Source organism: Nelusetta ayraudi, unplaced genomic scaffold, assembly GCF_046127955.1.
Source record: "Nelusetta ayraudi isolate G7.1 ecotype Tasmania unplaced genomic scaffold, CSIRO-AGI_Nayr_v1 ptg000017l, whole genome shotgun sequence".
In the NCBI taxonomy this organism is placed as follows: domain Eukaryota; kingdom Metazoa; phylum Chordata; class Actinopteri; order Tetraodontiformes; family Monacanthidae; genus Nelusetta; species Nelusetta ayraudi.
Genome location: NW_027466067.1, coordinates 8,868,551 through 8,888,269, shown reverse-complemented (window position 1 = coordinate 8,888,269; position 19,719 = coordinate 8,868,551). Strand labels below are relative to the sequence as shown.

Below are 19,719 nucleotides of genomic sequence, written 5' to 3'. Positions count from 1 at the left end.
TTAAAATTATAAAGATGGAAGTGATAGTCATATTGATTATGATGATGAGCAGGGGACAGTTTTTTTGGCCCCAAGCTGCTGTGAAATATGGATTTAAGTCAAGTATATATCAGAGTTATGGGTGGTTAGAGTGCAGCTCATTTCTCTGACTTATTTTCCAACTTTATATTTGCTGACTTCTGTTCTTTTTCCTGTATATACCATACCTCACCTCGGCCCACATATTGTTTTTAGATATTTGTTTCTCTGTATTATTACTTTTTTTTTTGCATTGAAGGACTTGTTTGAAAACAGCTGGAATCCGAACTAAGGAAGCCTCCAAGAACGCTAAGCTGCACCATCACTGTAAGACAGATGTAGTGTTACAGTGGCTGACTGTTAATCATCCTACCCTCAAACCCTGGATATAAGAGAGTTATCTGTATGAAAAATGCTATGCTGGATATGCAGACAAATTATTGTATGAAAAAGCACATTAAAATCTCCTAAACCGACTGCTTCTCTTTTTACTGCTTGGATGTTTTTTTTTGTCTGAAGCCTGAAGCACAGTGGCTGGGAACAAGCTGCACAGCACATTCATGCTATCTAATCCAGCAAAGACACTGCAATGAATAAAGTCACAGCTGAGTCTGATTGAAAAATTACACCCAAGCTTCTAGTGGAGATATGCAATTTCAATTTTCTAAAATGAAATGCCTGAAAGTTGGTATTGGATTCAGAAATTAAACATAAATGAGCTGTGAAACATTTATGAAGCATGATAAGTATAATTGGTTCCTTTTTAAAGAGCTTGCATGTGTAGCCAAATAAGGTAAGATATAATATTATTTTTAATATGTTAACCGAAATAAAATGCTTAAAAAACCCCACCCAATACCATTTATAAAACAAAATACTGACAACAGTGTATATTTAAGTGTACTCTTTTTGCTGCCTTCTTAACTGCCATATGTCATTTGATTATGCTTCATAATTTATTTTTTGAAGCAAAAAGACATGTAGAACGGCATTATGTCACAAAGAGTCAAAATAATTCACCTATTTCTCCATATGTTTAAACAAATATTACTCATTGCCATTTCAAAAAGCTTCTTGCTGATTGGCTTTCTACTCTCTGCACTTATTCCATCATTAAAACACTGATGGCGCTAATCATTTAAAAAATATATCCAAATTGCACTCGTCTTTCAAACTAGCTCGATACCTGTGATGCTTGTAATCAATTACTTTGAGATGGAGGTGTATGTGTGCGTGTGTGTGTGTGTGTGTGTGTGTGTGTGTACATACACTATAATATACAGTACGTATACTGCATAATATATTTTTAAATAGAAACAAAAGTTACAATAAATGCCTAAGATCACTGGCAACTTGATTGGATCTGCCTCAAAACAGTGTCTTTAATTTGTGACACACACACGCACACACACACACACACACACACACACACACACACACACACACACACACACACACACACACTTAAGGAATATTGATTAAGATAATGGCTCGAGAGGGTGGGTACTGAAACAGTTAATCAGATTGACGTCAGAATCATCCAGTTGTTTGGCCACACTGTTAACCTGCTCAATTATAAATACGCAATACCTCACCTCCATTAGATTTTACCTCAGGGCCTTTGGCATGTCAAGTTCAAACAAGTTTCAAACAAATTCTGCACGCCACTGAAGCCTTACTTAACGCAACATTACCTGTGTTGCAATGTGTGAATAATAATAATAATGATAATGATAATAATAATAATAATAATAATAATAATAATAATAATAATAATAATAATAATGATAATAATAATAATTTTTAAAAAATCCTGTTTTCCCAGGACATGTTTTATTTTTCACACCCTATCCTGGGCGACCTTATTTTTCAGTCAATTGAAAATACAGTCATCCTAAAATGAGAGGCGTGTTCTTTTACGTCATCACCTACGTCTAGCCATGTGGTAATGAATGCTTTCGGTTTATTTGTTTTAAAGATTGTTCCACGTAGTATGATACGCATAAACCTAAAATAATTATAAACGTGTGTGTTTTTTATGGTACACAATGAAAAAGAAAACAGAAAACTATCTGGTTGATTGGGATTCTTGCGAGGTTTTCACCCCTCGCGAAGACCTACATTTCCCACAAACCCTTGCGGGAGGACGGACGTACCCATCCGTTGCTAACAACTACCGACAGCCCTTTCGAAACCTGTAGTCGGTCTGTCGTTTGGCTAGTGGCGTCTCTTCCCCCGGTCTGAACCCTGGAAGCATGCTATCATTCGCTCTGAGAAGTGTCACCCGGGTAAGTTTGGTCAAAGGGGATACAAAATAACGACTTAGCTTATCTCCACGGTGCTTTTGGGTGTAAATTGCGAAACTATGGCTGGTCGGGTTACACTTTGCCGCACAAGGCAGCTAGCTTAACTAGAGAGTGTCAGGTTTAAGTTGCACTCACCTCCGTTTACATAATGTGTACAGGCGTCACCAGATACGCGCATTTCTTAATAGTTAACTGCGTTTTATTGTCCTTATCCTGGTAGTATAAATATATATTTGAGTCATGATGGCTATCTCAGGTGATAAGCTAGCAGGTTGAAATCCATTAACGCTGTATAGCTGCAGCTGTGCGTTCACGATGATGCAACAGCGACTACTCTGTTTCATCAGTGGGGTGTGGGTGGCGGGGAGTACAAGTCTCCCGCTCATGGTGTTATTTGCCACTAGTTTTTACGAATAAATATATACTTTTAAGCAAGATGAGAAGTTACGTTTTACAATTTCAAGAAATCGTCGTATTTCTTTGAGTAGTCGGGGAGTTTTGTCTGTTTGTTTGTTTTTTTTTATAACCAAAACCGATGAAGATGCTATTAAGACCGATGTGTTAGAGGTCTACAGTAACATTTTACCGATGAGTTATTATTCTTTCCACAAATACCGTCCAAAGTATGTACTTGGTCTATTCCAAAGGACCGTATTTAGTCAGACTCAGTCGTGTGAAAAGTTTTCTCCGCGCCCTTGTCAGCAGATTCTTTGCCGTTAAGACACTAATTAACTGTAGCTAATGGGGTTACGTGGAAACCCTTCTCTGATATCATTATTGTCCCCGTAAAACCGTAGTTCAAAGGTCCAGTTGATGCCGTTCAGCTTTTGAAAAGTAATACATTCATCTTCACCGAAGTTGAATTAAACTGGCAAGTCTAACTTCAATTTGTTTTCTATTGAACTTGTTTGATTGTGTTTGTTACTGTTTTTGTAATACTTTCATGTAAACTACATCTGGTTTGAGATGCAATTTCCCCTTCTTTTTTTTGCACATCAGCAGTACCCTTTGACTATCCCTAATTATGTGACAGCTTCTTGTCCAAGGAGCTTGACCTAGAGGAATCAGGAGGATGGGCTACAAGCTAAGGCTAATAATAGTCACATTTCAAACTTAATGAAGTGACCCATTTTTTGAGACTTTGGACCAGAATTTCATGATGTTCCAGTGATGAATGATTTGAACTGAAGGGAACTTACTGGTTTGCATGCTTTTCCAATCAGTGCTAATTGGTCAGGAGGTAGCTTAACTATCACACGAAGGACTTTTTGAAAGTTTTCCAGTGCCCTCACGAGATTTGTGCATGTGAGCAAGGGGGGCCGGCGGGGATTCAGTTATGTCAAACTTTCCGTGTCCAGTGAGTAGTGCACAAAATACGAGCCAGAAACAACTTTTCACCATAAAGTTTATGGGAAAAAAGATTTGAAAGGTTTGAGATTGTGAAAATGATGGCCTGCATCTGTGCACAGGCACTTTGAAAAGAAAAAAATAAACACCAATATTGGTCTTGTATTTAAAATTCTAACTTTGCAAATGTTCTTGCAACTTTTGAAATATGACTACACTTAAAACAAACAGTGAAATGAAGTTCCCAGGGCTGGCTGTGTTCCGGGAAATTGACATTGTAATTTAAGGTTAGGTTTAAATATTGTGATGTCAATCAGTGCTTCTATTCGCTATGAAAAGAAATACATAATTCATCAAGTTTTTCAAAAAAATATTGACAGCTCTTTTTTGTTTTCTTTCCTTTTTTTAAGGAGGATTTTTTATTTTTTTTTTACTGTAAAATTCCTTCTCTTGTAAATATTTGACAAGGACCTGGGAAGCTCCCTTGCACAGCCACAGGCAAAGGCCTTCAAACCGGTTTTGAGTCAGCCCTAGTAGGTATTTAGGCCAGTGGGATGTAGCAATCTCCGTGCGATCCCATGGAACGGTTGTGTCAAGATCGCCGCGGTCCTTTTCAACAAGCCGGCTGTTTTTATAGGTTGCCATTTCCAGAAACTGTGCTCTCACTGTACTGCTTGTACCACGAGGCCCATAGACAAAATACAGTAGATTGCCCAGGGCCACCAGGATTCCTCAGATAGTCTTTACCGTGACGATAATCGCTGTCGTCGTCCTCACAGTTTCCAGATTTTGAAGATGTAACTATTTCGATATGCCGTTCCACTGCCTCCCTCTACGGGCACTTGGTTTGTGGCCTCTCCGCCGTCTTATATTGTCGCCCGAACAACCCTTTGGCCTGCACGACGTGGAGTTTTCTGCCACATCCTCCACGCTTTCCAGATGCCTCAGTGCCATCCGGACTGAATTGCTGGGTAATTTGTAACGGACAGCCCTGTTATTGGCCGGTGACGGAGAACGAGCCGAGAGCGTGTCAGACTGACTGATGCCGCTGCCCTGTGGATGCATCGTCTCTCAAACCCAACATACCCGCCCCCCTCCCCGCCGGCCCCATCGCCCCCCCCCCCCCCCCCCCCCCCCACTCCCCTCTGTTTCCCTTTTGATGCCACGCTGATTGTTTCTGGGTGCAGCCACTGATGGACAGCAGTCATCTGTAAAATTGACTCGCCTCAGGAAGCCACTCCAGGAAATGGGCAAAAAAGATAATCCAGCATCGGGATTAATGAAATGATTTTCCTTCCCTTTGCTTCTCCCGCTTGCTTTGCCTTTGTCGATCTCTGTGCACAGATGTTTGACAGGCAAGCTACACCGCCAGCAATTGCCCCATCATTGTCGCACGGGCGCCGCACATCTGCGGGCGTGCCATCGTGGCGTCATTGCGGGCCCAGGTTGATACCTACCCCCCCATCCAACCCCCCCCCCCGCCTCCTCGCGGTGCACTTTTCATCAAGTTCACCTTCAAACGACGTCGGCGGCATCATCTGTTGCCTAAAAATAGTCCCACTTTGACATATTTGGTGCTTGCATCTTGGCGCCGACTTCCCTTGGATCAGCTTATCTGCCTCTTGTTAATTAATCTCCAGTAAAAAAAAAAAGATAGGTTGGCGAGAAAGCGGCGAGGCTTCCCGCGGGCGCTGACCTGTTATTGTTGTCGCGCGTGCCGTCAGTGACAAGATGCCCCCACCCCCCCCAACGAAAACGCAGAGAGGGGAGATGTGGATGAGACCTGCTCCCTTGTTTTTTTTTCCGCAGACTTCGGTGGCGCTGCCCTGCTTTGGGTTTCGCTGCCACTCCCCCTGTCGCCGGCCTTGGCGCATCCCGGCAGGAATGCAGACAGCGAAGGACACTTCCTGTCAAGATTTAATGACCCGTGTGATTTCTCCGCGAGGAAGAAACGTTTCCTTCGGGGCAGCTCGACCTGTCTCCCCAGGCCCTCATCTCCCCAGGGCCCAGCAGGAGGGGGAGGGGGTGGGGCGGGGCGGCGGCGGCGCTCCCCCCCCCTTTCACACCATCGCCACAGCCCCCCCGATGACAGACGGCCAGAGCAGAGACTGAAAAAATGGGCCATTAATGTGCAAGGCACCCCCCCCCCCGCTGGGGTATCACCACTGCCACCCTGGGGAGCAGATGAAGGGGTGGAGTAGACGGGGCGAGCCAAACGGCAATGGAGTAGATAAACTATCAGCAAGCTGCTCCTTGGGATAAACCTTGCCGCTAACTACTGGCCGACCAATAAACTCCGCTCGCTAAAAGTCAGGGACATTTCACTTTTTGGATGGAATGCAATGGTAGTTTCTTCCTCTCTAACAGTTTATTGCACTAGTGTGCATAGCACACCATAAAGTGCCAACCTCTCAATAATGTAATTAGAGTTTTTTTTTCTTTTCTTTTGTTAGTTCCTGTCTTTGCTCCATGTGGGCCCAAATGGCTAAAAACACAAATTGTCACTGTGAACAAGAATAATTACTGGCCATCATTCATAGGTGAGACGCTTAAGAGCGGAAATCATATAATATTAACCCATGAATGTCATAGTGCATTCTCAAATTTCATCCAACAGACAAATATTCCAAACTTTTTCTACGTAGTGTAGGTTCTCCAGTAGCTGATGCTCATGTTGATATTTCCAGAGCAGGTCTGCTGCTCATTGTTTCATTCAAGTCTTTATTCCACAGACACAAGAAAGCAAAAGGTTCACTTTGTTTTGTAAGGTGAAGGTGCTGTGCAGGTGCTAATACGCCATAGTAGTCGTACATTTTAATTGCATAAAATAACAGCAGCATTCAGCATCACATGTTATCACATTACTGGTGTGTTTTTGTTTGTTTGATTTTTTTAATTTTTTTTTTTACTACAAATTGTTTTTGCTATTATCCTGATTAAGAGATACTATTACGGTTCGATTGATTTGGGAGACATAATGTTGCCAGACCTTTTTGGCTTTTTTTTTTCTTTTTTTTTGGACACTGGGTAAAAGCATTAATCGCACTTTCTTTCCATGTGGGTATCCTTAAGCCAACTAGAGCAGTGTGTTAATTGCTTTTTAATGGCGCTATTAAAGGGCGGTTGTCCCTCACACACCTGTACAGATGATAACTATAGGCTGGCAGCACTGGGGCTGATCCCAACACGCAGTCATCATCATGCTGTTGATTAAATGAGGGAAATGTGCCAATTTGTTCTGTGCGTAATCAACTTATCAAGGAACTTTTGTGTTCTTCCTCACTGTGCCTTTGGGAGAACCTAATGATGTTGGGGTGCACACGCAGCTTCGAGGCGTTTAGTTCTAATTACAATTATTTAGCACTTTCTTTATAATTTCATTATTAATTTTTTTTTCTCTACGCTCCATTAGGAAAACACAAGCGTAGTTGGTCAGGGGTCGGGGGGGGGGGAGGGGGAAAGGGAAAGACGGCTCATATTGCATGAAGTCATCATCTATGATCAGCATGGCTACCACAGCAGCAGAGGGAAGAGGAGGTTTTGCCAAGCCCAGTCCAGATTAGATAAGCAGGAAGTGCTGAATCTGTTCCCTGTATGCCTCATTCAGTGCGCCGAGGCTGTAAAAGTCAGTCCCTCAGTTTGTGGAAGTGCTGATAGCTGCATAATGGAACAAGCATGCTGATTATCGATATGCAAACACACCAGTTTCTAATTATGTGAGCCATGGCCATGGAGGGGCGGAACAGTCTTTTCTTCTTATTGATGTAGGATAAATATTTGTTCAACCAAAATGGAATGTGAAATAATATTTGATGTAGCTAAAAAAAATAATAAAAAAAATTGCAACTGCTGTGCTCTTGTAGCTTTCTCTCAATGAGCCACCTCCGTCGCCTCCTCTGTCAACAGCCGCTGTGCCAGCGGGCCCCAGCCATCCTCGGTGTGCGTGGGCAGCAGTCCCACGCCGCCACCCGTGCCGTGGATGAAGAACGTCCGTGGACGGGTCAGGACAGTCTGGCCCAGGATGACCCTGAGATGTGGAACCTGCTGCAGAAGGAGAAGGACCGTCAGTGCCGCGGCCTGGAGCTCATTGCCTCCGAGGTGAGGCATTTATTTTTCCTTTTTCGCTGAAATGAACCATCGGGTTGACCTTCTTATTTGGAAATCTCAAGTAGTTTCTCAGGAAAGAAATGCTTTCACTGAAATCTGAATGTTTCATTTGTACAAAGGGGGGGGGGGGGGGAATCCGCTCATTGTGAACGGACCACTTATGTACGAAAGAGGATTAGGGCCACAAGAAGAGAGAAAAAATATTACAGGAAGGATTTTTATTTAAGTTGAAATTTTGTGAATAAAGTTCACATTTCATGAATAAAGTCGACGCAAATAAGGTGGATATTGTATATCAAATCAATTAAAATGTGCATCCGTTATTGTATGATCCCCTTGTTAAAACATGAAATATATTTTGGTATCTCTCTGACAGGGGTCTGAGAGAAAAATCACAGGAAGTCATTCAGGCCTGTGTGCTTTAATAGTCAGAAAACACAAAGCTTTCTATAAACATGATGGGCGTAATTGTGACATTAGAGGATCTCCTCATCTTTGGTTGTGCGATGTTGTGGAGATGTTGCTGATTTGAAGCACACACAATGTCTTGTGTTGCTCGCTCTCTCTCTCCCTCTCTCTCTCCCTCCTTCTCTCTCACTCTCCCTCCTTCTGCTGTCTATTGGCCACAGTATTTGTTCAGTGGAGTATATCAGCCTTCCTCTCCACACAAAGCCTGTCTGCCCCAGTGCCTGCGATAAGGTTGAGGTCTTCATTCGCCACTCTAAAGCTCGGGCCGACATTCACAACACGTGGATTTTTTTTTCTTTCTCCCCCCCCCACCCCGAGAACACACTTGCAGCGTCTGAGAAGCGGAAGCCTCGTTTTCCTGACAGACGGATGCAGCAGAAAGCCGTTTTTGGAGCCGCTGTCGTCCTTGATGTTTTCCTTGGCCTACACCGTACGCCACCATCAGGGCAAACGCACACAGCAATAGCACGCGTGTTTTACACCCTGCTATTAAGAACGGTTGTGATGTACAGCAGGAGTGTTGTCCCAGGAGGCCTCAGTGGAAGAGGCATCAGTCTTGCGTGTCACACTCGGTGATATAGAGATTTCTGGTTGCGGTATGATATCAGGTACTGTCAGTAGTCACATTTTCAGTTGACTTCTTATGGGCACAGACGAGGGATGCAATTTATCGATTAATTCATTAATCGTTAGTTGATTGAGCTTATCTGTGGATTAATGATTAATTGATGAGCTGCAATTTGTCCTGAGAACCTAAATTTCACAATGAAAAATGTGTAAGGAGCTCATTATTTAACCCTTAACTAATATTGAGGGTCCAATGTGACCCATTTTTACATTACAGAACAGTAAAAGCAGCCTAACCATTTATCCTCTGACTTTAAGTTGACCAACTTTAAAAAATAAAAATAAAAATAAATAAAAATAAAAGTTGTTTAAACTTTTTTCTAGGTATGACCATCACCGTATCTCTGAATTGCTCCTTACTGCCACTACACTGTAACTAGCCGTGTAAAAAAATTTCAATTAATTGTGACTAATTTAATGTCATTGATTAATTTCTTAATCCACAATTAATCAATAATCGATTAATTATTTACAACCCTGGCTCATCCTTTGCCAAATCATTGCAAGAAAGATTGATTGCCTCTATTAATAGAAAAAAGCAACATTAAAAGAATGAAATGGTAAAATGTGGAAGGAGCTCTGTGTAAGTGTGTCAAATGGTGCTACATGACAATAAGTAGGAGTTAAAGCTGCTGCTATTATTCCCACAAGTAGCTTAGAGTTGTGAGAGTTCGTTCCAGTCGTCACTCCTTAGACTTTGGTTATTTATTCATAAAAGGACGGCTTAAGCAGGCGATACATTTTCCATGTTTATTCTATTTTTATTTTTTGGCCACTGAATGAGTTTAGTTTGACGGGTAAATTGGACATGCCATGAAGGAAAACAGACCTTTGCTGCTCAATTACACCCTGTTTGCAGAAAGGCGAGCCGTTAAAGTGACATTTCCTTGGGGAAAAAAATGTCTTGCAAATTATTGAACAAAGGGGGCCACACCAAGTTATCTCTGCAATGTCCACAAAACAACAACTTCCTCGTCCCCCTCTGTCCGTTCATGCCATTCATCTCTCTCTCTGTGTGTGTGTGTGTGTGTGTGTGTGTGTGTGTGTGTCAGAATTTCTGCAGCCGAGCCGCTCTGGAAGCTCTGGGCTCCTGCCTGAACAACAAATACTCTGAAGGCTACCCAGGGAGAAGGTGAGAACGCACACACTCACACTGGGCTTATTAACAGCACTGATATTCACTGCTGGTGGGGGGGGGTGTTTGCCACGGAAGCACATGCTAAACGAAGCGCGTGCTGATTCCCGCAGTCATTTCTAGCTTTCGACGACGGTCGTTGGTGCCAAACGCACGGCCGATCATCCTGTCTGAGTGAGTTCGCTGCCAAGGGTGACGCGCGTGTGTGTTTGCTTTCTTTTTGCTGGTGCTCGGCTTTTCCCATTTCCTGGTTTCGCTCGAACATTCATCAGCAGCAAACGGAGGAGCGTTTGAAATGTTTTTCATTTAATGCTTTGCTTGATTCCTGGAGTGTGAGCCGATCATAAATCTCTCTCTGCCGGTCAATTCTTCTTTTCTTTTTTTTTTTTAATCCGTACTCGCGCGCACACACACACACACACACACTCTACTTGTGTCATTTTACATTTTAATGAAATAAAACGAATGGATGGCCTCGCCGCTCGAGCGGTTTGTACAGTCGCCATCTGTTGTCCCTTCATCTGTAATTTAAGGATGGGGAGATTCACCGATTTGAATCGGTGGCCTGAGACAGACGCTGGCGTCGCGGCTGCAGCCGTAGCTCCAGTCTGCATCCGATACCAACACCAACCGGCTAAAAGCAAACCTCTCATTCTCAGGCGTGTGCTCGACGGTAAATTAGTAGCGTTGATTATTGCTTAGTTTACCACCTCTGCACCTGCGTTTTTCGAGGCGCCTTGAACGCACCGTCACTTATCTATTTTTTTTTTTTGCGTGTTGTTTCTGCAAACACACGGTGGGGGCCGGGTGGCGCGGACGCCGTTCGTAAACAGCGAAACATGGAGGGAAAATCAAAAGTTTGGCGATGCCAAGGAACATGGAAGACCTGACGAGGCATCTGCGCGAGGCATGTTGGTGCTGCTTTAAAATACGTCAGCAGCAGCAGCGGGGCGAACATGGCAACTCGCATGAAAGGGCGGCGTGACGTGGACACTTCAGATTGTTCTGCTGACGCACGTTAAATCCAACGCAAGCTGCAGCAATTTGAGATTTCTGCTCTCGCTGCTCAGTTGGCCAAGTAGATGCACAGCCGTCTGACACGCAGTGGCGTGGACGTTGCACAATGTTGCAGCATTGTCAAGTTGCAGGAAGTTACGTCGAGGAAAATTACACCGGGAACTTTATTGATAAAAGGTCCTGAGACAATGACTGTTGGTGAATGGGCTGTGTTCTTTTGTTTTGGTTTATTTATAAACAGGCGTGATTCATATGACGTCCTATTGGCAGGGGTCTACACTGTATTGTTAGCGTATGGAATCAGCCTCAGTGGTGGGGATTCACAGGCCCACTGTACTCACTCTAACTCCCCTGGAGCTGTTTGAGAAGTGTCTTCACCTCACATCACCTCATCTGAAGTGGCTCATTTTCTGTCCAGCATGGATTGCTTTTGATTCTGGTGACAGACAAAGTCCTCACACGTCAAGACAAATAAAACAGGTCTGACGTGCAAGTGTGCCACTTGTCTGTATCAGTTAAACACATTGCACTTAGAACCAATTAAAGCCTCACCTACATACAAAATGACATCTACACTTGAAAGATTCTGTTCTCCTCAAATGTTTGTTCTGCACAGTTTTTAAGTGTTTACAGTGTTTACTTATTGTCTTATTCGTCTAATTTATTTATTTTTCTGCTTTTTTTTTTTTAGATATTATGGCGGGGCAGAAATAGTCGACCAAATTGAGCTGCTGTGTCAGAAACGGGCCCTGGACGCCTTCGACCTGGACCCCGCACTGTGGGGCGTCAACGTCCAGCCGTACTCCGGATCGCCCGCCAACTTCGCCACCTACACTGCTGTGCTCAAACCCCACGACCGCATCATGGGGCTGGACCTGCCCGACGGAGGACAGTCAGTACAGTCCCTTTCCGTTGTGTCACTGTCACTGTGTATTACATGATCTCTCTTTTCTTCTTCTGTTTTTCCTAGTCTAGTTCTTGTTTCAGCCTCATCTTAACCAAGCACAATACCCACTCTGTTCCTGCAGGTGTTCAATGTTAATGTACTCAAGGTAATATTACTGATGTTTTTCTGTCTAGTCTGACGCACGGCTACATGTCTGACGTCAAGAGGATCTCAGCCACTTCAATCTATTTTGAGTCCATGCCTTACAAACTGAATGTAAGTAGACACCCCGACTATTCCTATCAGCCATGAATCAAATGTTTGTGTATTTATTAGGAAGAAAAAACTCTCAATAGGATTTAATTATTTGAAAGCTCTCTTAATGTCAAATTAGTCATTAAAGTTCTTAAGTTTCAAGACCTTCAGAATAAAGGAAGTGCCTTACTGCTGCTTTAATATCCTCATGATGTGTAGAGCAGACTTCTAGGAAGCCCTTTTCCAATGTTCACCTAGCATTGTGAAACACTGCAGTAAATATGGAGCTGCTATTTACAGACCAACCTCACTGTGTCTCGACATGTAAATCAAGTGACCATGTTATGCAATACAGTGTTTACTGGACGTCTATTGTGTATTTCGGGCCATGCTGGGTAATTGTCACAGTTGCTAAAAAAAAAAAAAAAAGAAAAAAAGAAATATATCAAATGGTATTTCTCTGATTGAATAAAATGATTTCCGTTCATGCTGCACATTTTCTAATTAAAATACGGAAAAGGGAGATTCACGTCGTGAATACATCTGTCAAAACAAATGGCTCTTCTTAGACACTGACGATGTAAGTCAAAGATCTCCAGGCTGTCGTTTGGAGTTGTAGTTGCAGGTAAGACGAGATAAGATGAGCCTTTATTGCACCACGGCAGGGAAATTTGCCGTGTACACAGCAGCCAAGCAGTGGCTGGATTTGAAGACACAGGTGACAGTTTTCTTAATAAATGGCCTCTGCCTTTATTTCAGCCACCAGTTCCTTTTGGCTGCAGGAACTTTTTTTTCTTTTTGTTTTTTCCAGTGCACCGCTTCCTCCCGCTGGCCTCCTCCCTCTGACTCCCCCTTTTTATCCGTCATGTAGATAGTGTCAGTGTATTGTGCGTCAGTGTAAAGTGCGTTATCCGCCGCATCTGGCTTGTGCGCCGCTGAGTAGCAGCTGATGGATGGCCGTCAGAGCGCCCGCGTCCAGCGGCGCTGATGTATGGGCGGGACGGACCCCTCTGCGAGAGAGATAATGGGAAATCGACGGGCTGGCCGGCAGCGCCCGCTCGCTCTGTCTTCGCAACGAGCGGCTTGATGGAGTGAGGGGGCGCCAGTGGGCGCACTCTGGAGATGGGAGATTATCAGCTTGTCCAAATGAAGCGCTCCCTCTTCCTCCTCCTCCTCCTTCTTCTTCTTCCTGACCGCGTCCAACTTTGTGTCTCTCACCTTGTTTTTCTGCTCAGCCTGCTCTCTTTCTCGCGTCTTTCTTTCTAACCTGGAGCCACGAGGCAGAATGGCAAAGGTCGTTTGACTGGCCCAGACGCACTCTGACGTATTTACTCGCAGCAACAGCCTGCACTGTACGACTTTTTTCTTTCTCTCCCCTCAGACGGCTTTAACTCATCGCACCCGTTTGATTTCGCGTCTGAAAAGGTTGAGTCGGGATAAGTGCAGCCGCGTCGCTGCAATCCCCCCCCCCATGTCTTCCTCTTTGATGCGACTGTTTAAAGTCGCTCGCTGCTCCAGATGATTTTGCTCCTCTTCCAAGGTAGCCGCAGCTCTTTAAGTGCAGCTGCATCAAACGGCCTCCAAATGGTGAAAAATGCTCGCTGCATGTTTGCCCCCTCGAGATATCTTCTTTTTAATCCGTCCCCACTGACCCTTACACCCCCTCTAATATGCTTATTTATCATTTTCCCTCTTGTCTCTCTCCCTCCCCCTCTCTCTCTCTCCCTCTCTCCACCCTCCACCTGTCTCCTCTTCTCCCTTCCCCTGCAGCCGGCAACAGGACTCATAGACTACGACCAGATGGAGCTGACGGCCAAGCTGTTCCGGCCGCGGCTCATCATCGCTGGCACCAGCGCCTATGCCCGCCTCATTGACTACGGCCGCGTCAAGAAGGTGCGCTGACGACACTCACTATTTAAAAACCCCAACCAGCGTTGACGTTTCCTCCAGTGTGTCCCATGCAGTGTGGGGGAGATTACTTTGCAAAATGTAATTGGCTACAATTACAAGTTAAGCTATTGCAAGTGTAATAGTTATTAATAGTAATAATAGTGTCATTATTTCAGTTACTCGATCAAATTAGTTTAACTAATTACATTTGATTATCTTGATTACGTTTATACATTTTGAATTAATGTTCTCTACTGTTTGGACCCGACAGTGTTGAGCTTCCAGCACTCAGTACTCAGAACAGCAACAATAAAATAACAGCCACAAAAAGGTCAAAGTTCAGTACCTCTTACTGGGAGGTCTCTCTGAAATACAAAGTCAGGGCATCATAACCTGCTGTTTTTAAATGGGCAAAATCAATCACATTTTGGCAAAGATATGCCTAATAAGCTAACAATTTAACATTTCATTTCACTCAATGAACCCCATTGAAAACGCAACATTTTTGCATCATTTTCAAATGTACGTGTGCCTTGTGTATGCGCTCTCTTTCTGCCAATTAAAATCTTAAAATAAAACTAGCTACAGTGTAGCTATGTGTCAAGACAATACCAGATCAACATCCAACTTGTTCTGTAAACACAATTTGATAAAAAAAAATAAGTAAATAATAAAAAGCAAATCACATTGTTTGCTGCCTATATAAGCATCAACATTGTATTTGCTGCAACTTTGAAATGTCTCAGACTGCGGTTGTTTCCAGCTCCATTTTGTCCCACCTGCGGATGCCAAACGCAGAGCGTCGACTCTCGCACCGCCGCGCTCCCAAACGCAAATTTTCTAGGGTTCTCCACACCTCTCGCTCTTAACTTCACATTAGCGCCAACAGTCCGGAGGGGCTTTCTTCCTCTCTCGCCCACTCATCCCAGGCCCAAAATGGGTGCTCACTCTGAGTCACCTGTTTGAAAGCGACGACTGCGAGCCGCGCGCTGCAGCACTCGCTCCCGGAGAGGACTTTTATCCGTTTGGCTGTATCCACCTCCTGATTCGCTCCCTGACCGCTCCCTTTCGTTCCGAAGCCCCCTCTTTAGCTCACGCCATCCAGTGGAGTGTCCCGCTATCACCGAGCTTTGTTTCTATGGAGCGCCGTAGCCGCCCAGCCGCAGGGCCTGAAGTGAGGCCGTGCTTTCTCAGTAGCACATCACTTACTGCTCAATGCTGCATGACGATCTGCTGGAAAAGGCCTCTCCTCTTTTTACTGTCACGTGAACTGGAGACTTCTTCTCTTTTTTTTTTTTCACTTAAGAAGTATGGGATTTACTTTCCCCCCGACCCCCCGCACCTCTATCCTGTTCCCCAAATCCAATAAACACGTCCTGATCCCGTTTACATCCGAGAGGGAGTGAGATTGTCACGACGGTGCTCATTAATTGGAGCCCTGAGAAGATCCCTCACCGCTCTGATTGTTTGCCAGCAAGTCATTTACATGTTAGCAAGCTGTTTATTCTTTGTGTTGTTTTCAACCAATGTTCGCATGGAACGTCAAGCATGTTTTGAATTACAGGCCCGTGAAAAGAGCCAAGGCTTGTTTGTAGTAACACCTGCGCTTTCTTTTTATTTCTTTTTTTGTTTTTTTTGTTTTGTTTTTTTGAAAGATCGGTGCGTGCAGTCAAATTGGCGGAAAATGAGCTTGCTGCAGATTTTCCCTAGATTTCACATCTCTTTTGAGCAAAAATGAATGGAGCAATGTGCGTTATACCTACTTAAATTTGTAGTTTTCATCTCTCCTGTGTTTTCCCACTCTTTCCCACCGCAGCTCTGCACCGACATCAACGCTTACCTGCTGGCTGACATGGCCCACATCAGCGGTCTGGTCGCGGCGAAAGCCGTCCCCTCTCCTTTCGATTACGCCGACCTGGTCACCTCAACTACACACAAGTCCCTCCGTGGAGTCAGGTATGACACATTAACTTGGGGGGGTGCATCTTAGTGGCAAGTACTTGCCTTAATAGCAGGAGAGTTATTACAGTGGTATTCCAGTAATCCGCTCTAACTGGTAGAAATCCATTCCAAATCTCTTGAATTAGTCTTGTCCATCCACTTGGCCAAAGGCCCCAAAGAAAACCTTTGAAAAGTGGAAGCGAAGCTTCCAGAGGTGATAATCGTGTTGTAAAACTGTAAGAGGCCGACAGTTGTTTGGAATCCAGTCGGCTTGTAGGAGCAGTTGAAACTGCCGTTTGTTGCTGGCAGCCAAGACAAAAGTACAACATGTTAGAATTTGAATCTTGAGTCATCCACCTGCTAAGCCAAGTTCCTGCCGAGACGCATTTGGACAAACATCCAAAGACTTCAGAGACTCGTTAGATGGGAAATGAGAAGTCGCTCCTAATGCCTGTTCTCTGCCGCTCAGGGCCGGCCTCATCTTCTACCGCAAGGGCCTTCGCTCAAAAGACAAGAAGGGCAAGGAGATCATGTACGACCTCGAGGACAAGATCAACTTCTCCGTCTTCCCGTCGCTGCAGGGCGGACCGCACAACCACGGCATCGCCGGCGTCGCCGTGGCCCTCAAGCAGGTCAGCAGCGCGGCACGCCGGCGACGGAGCGCTTCGCTCGCCAGATCTACCATTTGCAAATGTTAAACTCCTGAGTGGCGAATCAAATTTTGAAGAGAAACTTGTCAAAATCTCGGCCCTGAGGTGATTTCCAGCATCTTGACTGAGAAACCGGCCTCCACTGTCGGACTGAGAAGCAACAATCTTTAACCTCGATTGGTTTATTTGTCTGAAATGATTTTATGTTGAAGGACCATTTGTATTATTATATTATATTAATTTCATTTTTTTTTTAATTCATGGACCTATTCGATAATTAAAAAAAAAAAATCTTTCTCAGCCGCTCTATAAAATCTGCCTCTAATTTGTGTCTGTGCGTGCACCCGTTTCTCCAGGCCCAGTCTCCCATGTTCAAGGAGTACATCGCCCAGGTTCTGAAGAATGCCAAGGCAATGGCTGCAGCCCTCATCGACAAAGGCTACACCCTGGTCTCAGGTAACGTGGACTCGCGTTCAGTCCTCCGTCTTCCCGTGATCGCCTGAGAAAACCTCAGCTGGGCCGAGAGAAATGCAGGAAAACGAGAGAAAGGTCCCGCCGCAAAATGCAAGTGGAGCTCCCGTCAAGCATTTAAATTCATGATGTGCAAATGGGCCAATGTCAGTTTATCCGTCCTGCCGGTCAGTGCAACAGAAAAACAGATGGACGGGGTCACTTTCTGCTCCCGACTCTTGTTCTGCATTTAATTTGCCGTCGTCGGCTATTTTTCTGATCTGCGGTGTTTAATTGATGCGCTAAAAAGCCAGCAGGCTCCTTTCAGTAATACTTTATTTATAATGCTGTGCCCTGTCAAGCATCCTCAAATTTAGTTAGGGGGGGAAAAATACAAAAGAGTTCAATAAATTTACTTCTGCGCAAAACTAAAAGGAAAATGATGACCACTGGGCTCAGACTGATGGAAACTGCACATGCAGAACCTCTATGGTCTAATCGTGCAAACCTCACTTAAACTGTTTATCTTTAGTCTACAATGTCAAAAATGGACTTCCCTCGTTTCTATTGAGTGAAAGATGACTTGCGGCACTTATGTTTTTTAAAAACATGCGCTGAAAAAAGAGAAAACAACATCAACATGTCAAGTCAAATATCGATCCCCCCAAAAAAACACGTCTGTTCACGTGCAGCCGTGCGGTTTGGAGAGGGGTTCTGATCAGATGCTGCCAACCCAACACTGACTCGGACTCGGAGAAGCAGCGACTCTTCCCTCGACACAGCGGGTTCTCTCTCACCGAGAATGCTGAATATTTCAGGGGGGACTGACAACCACCTGGTCCTGGTGGACCTTCGGCCTCAAGGCATCGACGGAGCTCGTGCTGAGAGGGTTCTGGAGCTGGTGTCAATCACCGCCAATAAGAACACCTGCCCCGGGGACAAGAGCGCTCTGACTCCAGGTGGCCTCAGGCTGGGTAAGCAGTAGCCTCTCATTTTGCTGCACAACATTTGAGCGAGCGCGGAAAACGGGGTGGACTTGTATATTAAGTAGCCATGAAACTGTTGAGCCTCGGAGTGCAGTTTCCAGTTGATCGTAATTATATGTTCGCAAAGTTTTGGCTTCGTGTTTACCTACTAATCCGGTCTTTTTCAAACTTTCACAATGCTGCTCTGTGTCATTTGGGGGAAAGTGCGCCACCAATTAAGCTGCAAGCAGTGAGGATGTCATTATTTATTAAGCGTGTTTGGCTTTTTAAAAAATCTTGCAGGAAGTTTAGAAACTCCACCGAGGGCAAAGTAGTCGCTCCCCGATGCACGTCGCTTAAAGATCTGAACTCCACTTAAAGAAGCTTTTTTAACTTCACTGTCGGTCGTACTTCTTGCAGTCGAGGGTTTGTTTCTTAGCTGAAAAATGATAAAAGTAAAAGATTGCAGCAGGTGTGATGAGTTGGCGAAAGAACGCATTTACCGAGCGTTCTTCGACATTTTGAAGCGAGACGTTTTGAGTGTTTTTCCTCTTCCCGCTAGGTGCGCCGGCTCTGACCTCGCGGCAATTCAAAGAGGCCGACTTTGAGCATGTTGTGGAGTTGATGGATGAGGGCTTTAAGATTGCCCTGGATGTCAAGAAAAAAACAGGTGAGTCTACCTGGAGAAAAAATATATTGTGGGATATGTAGAAAATGTGCTTTAATGTCAGTTGAAAATGAACAAAAGCATTCCAACAAAATTGTCTTTGAAGCCCCAAAGACAGCTCTTTATTCAAATGACTCTTAAAACACTGACAAAATTGATGAAATGCAGCTGTTTTACGACTTACTTGCTATCAATATCATTGTTCAAGTTTGGCGGGCTGGATTAAAAATCTTAATGGGCCGCATATGGCCCCCGGGCCATGGTTTGCCCACACCTGGTCTTCACTGTAAAGGCCATTATATCATAAAAAAGCCTGATCTTTCTTCTTATTTCCTTTCTTATTAAAAAAAAAATAAAGGTTTTTGTCTCCATTCAAAAGTCTAACGTCAGCAGCTGTAAAGAAACAAACTCTAACAACAATTCTCTGCGTTGCCGTGTTCAGGAAAGCTCCAGGACTTCAAGAACTTCCTGGTTCAGGACCCGGAGACGATGGCTCGCATGGCTGAGCTGCGGCACCGCGTGGAAGCTTTCGCCAGGCCATTCCCCATGCCGGGCTTCCAGGAGCGCTAGGCACTCAGCAACAGGCTGGGCTGGAGAGGGGGTGGGGGCGGAGCCAGCTTCCAGGAGCGCTGGCTGGGCTTGCTGTAAAGAAAGGGGGGAGAGGAACAAAGTCATGGCAGTGAAATGTGGGGTGGGAATGAACAGGACGAAGACACAGTGAGGGTTTTTTTTTTTTATATATATACTTTTTTTTTTTTTCAGCCATTAATCAAAGCTGTCTTCTGAAAGCGCCGACTTTATCTCGAGGTTAGAAATGAAACAAATAGATTTGATAGAACTTGGGAACCGATTTGCAGTGACCTGTTTTATATCTGTAAAGAGCTCTACTAATCACCCTCATTAAATCGGAGGGAAAATATCATTTTAGACGGAGACCAGCAGCTCTCCGCGACACAGACTCAAATTTGACTCGTGCGCAATTAGTTGTCG

At 44.5% G+C, this 19,719-nt stretch overlaps 1 protein-coding gene across 1 annotated transcript; it reads left to right on the top strand.

Moving 5' to 3' along the window:
- The first annotated feature begins 2,147 nt into the window (after window positions 1-2,147).
- shmt2 (serine hydroxymethyltransferase 2 (mitochondrial)) lies at window positions 2,148-19,656 on the top strand. The gene is made up of 12 exons (XM_076025254.1): window positions 2,148-2,306; window positions 7,578-7,769; window positions 9,926-10,005; window positions 11,717-11,917; window positions 12,106-12,187; window positions 13,937-14,059; window positions 15,873-16,012; window positions 16,467-16,629; window positions 17,004-17,103; window positions 17,916-18,071; window positions 18,625-18,732; window positions 19,172-19,656. Exons 1-12 carry the CDS (start codon window positions 2,274-2,276, stop codon window positions 19,297-19,299), a joined length of 1,506 nt encoding a protein of 501 aa, XP_075881369.1. The 5' UTR covers window positions 2,148-2,273; the 3' UTR covers window positions 19,300-19,656.
- Window positions 19,657-19,719: the final 63 nt, after the last annotated feature.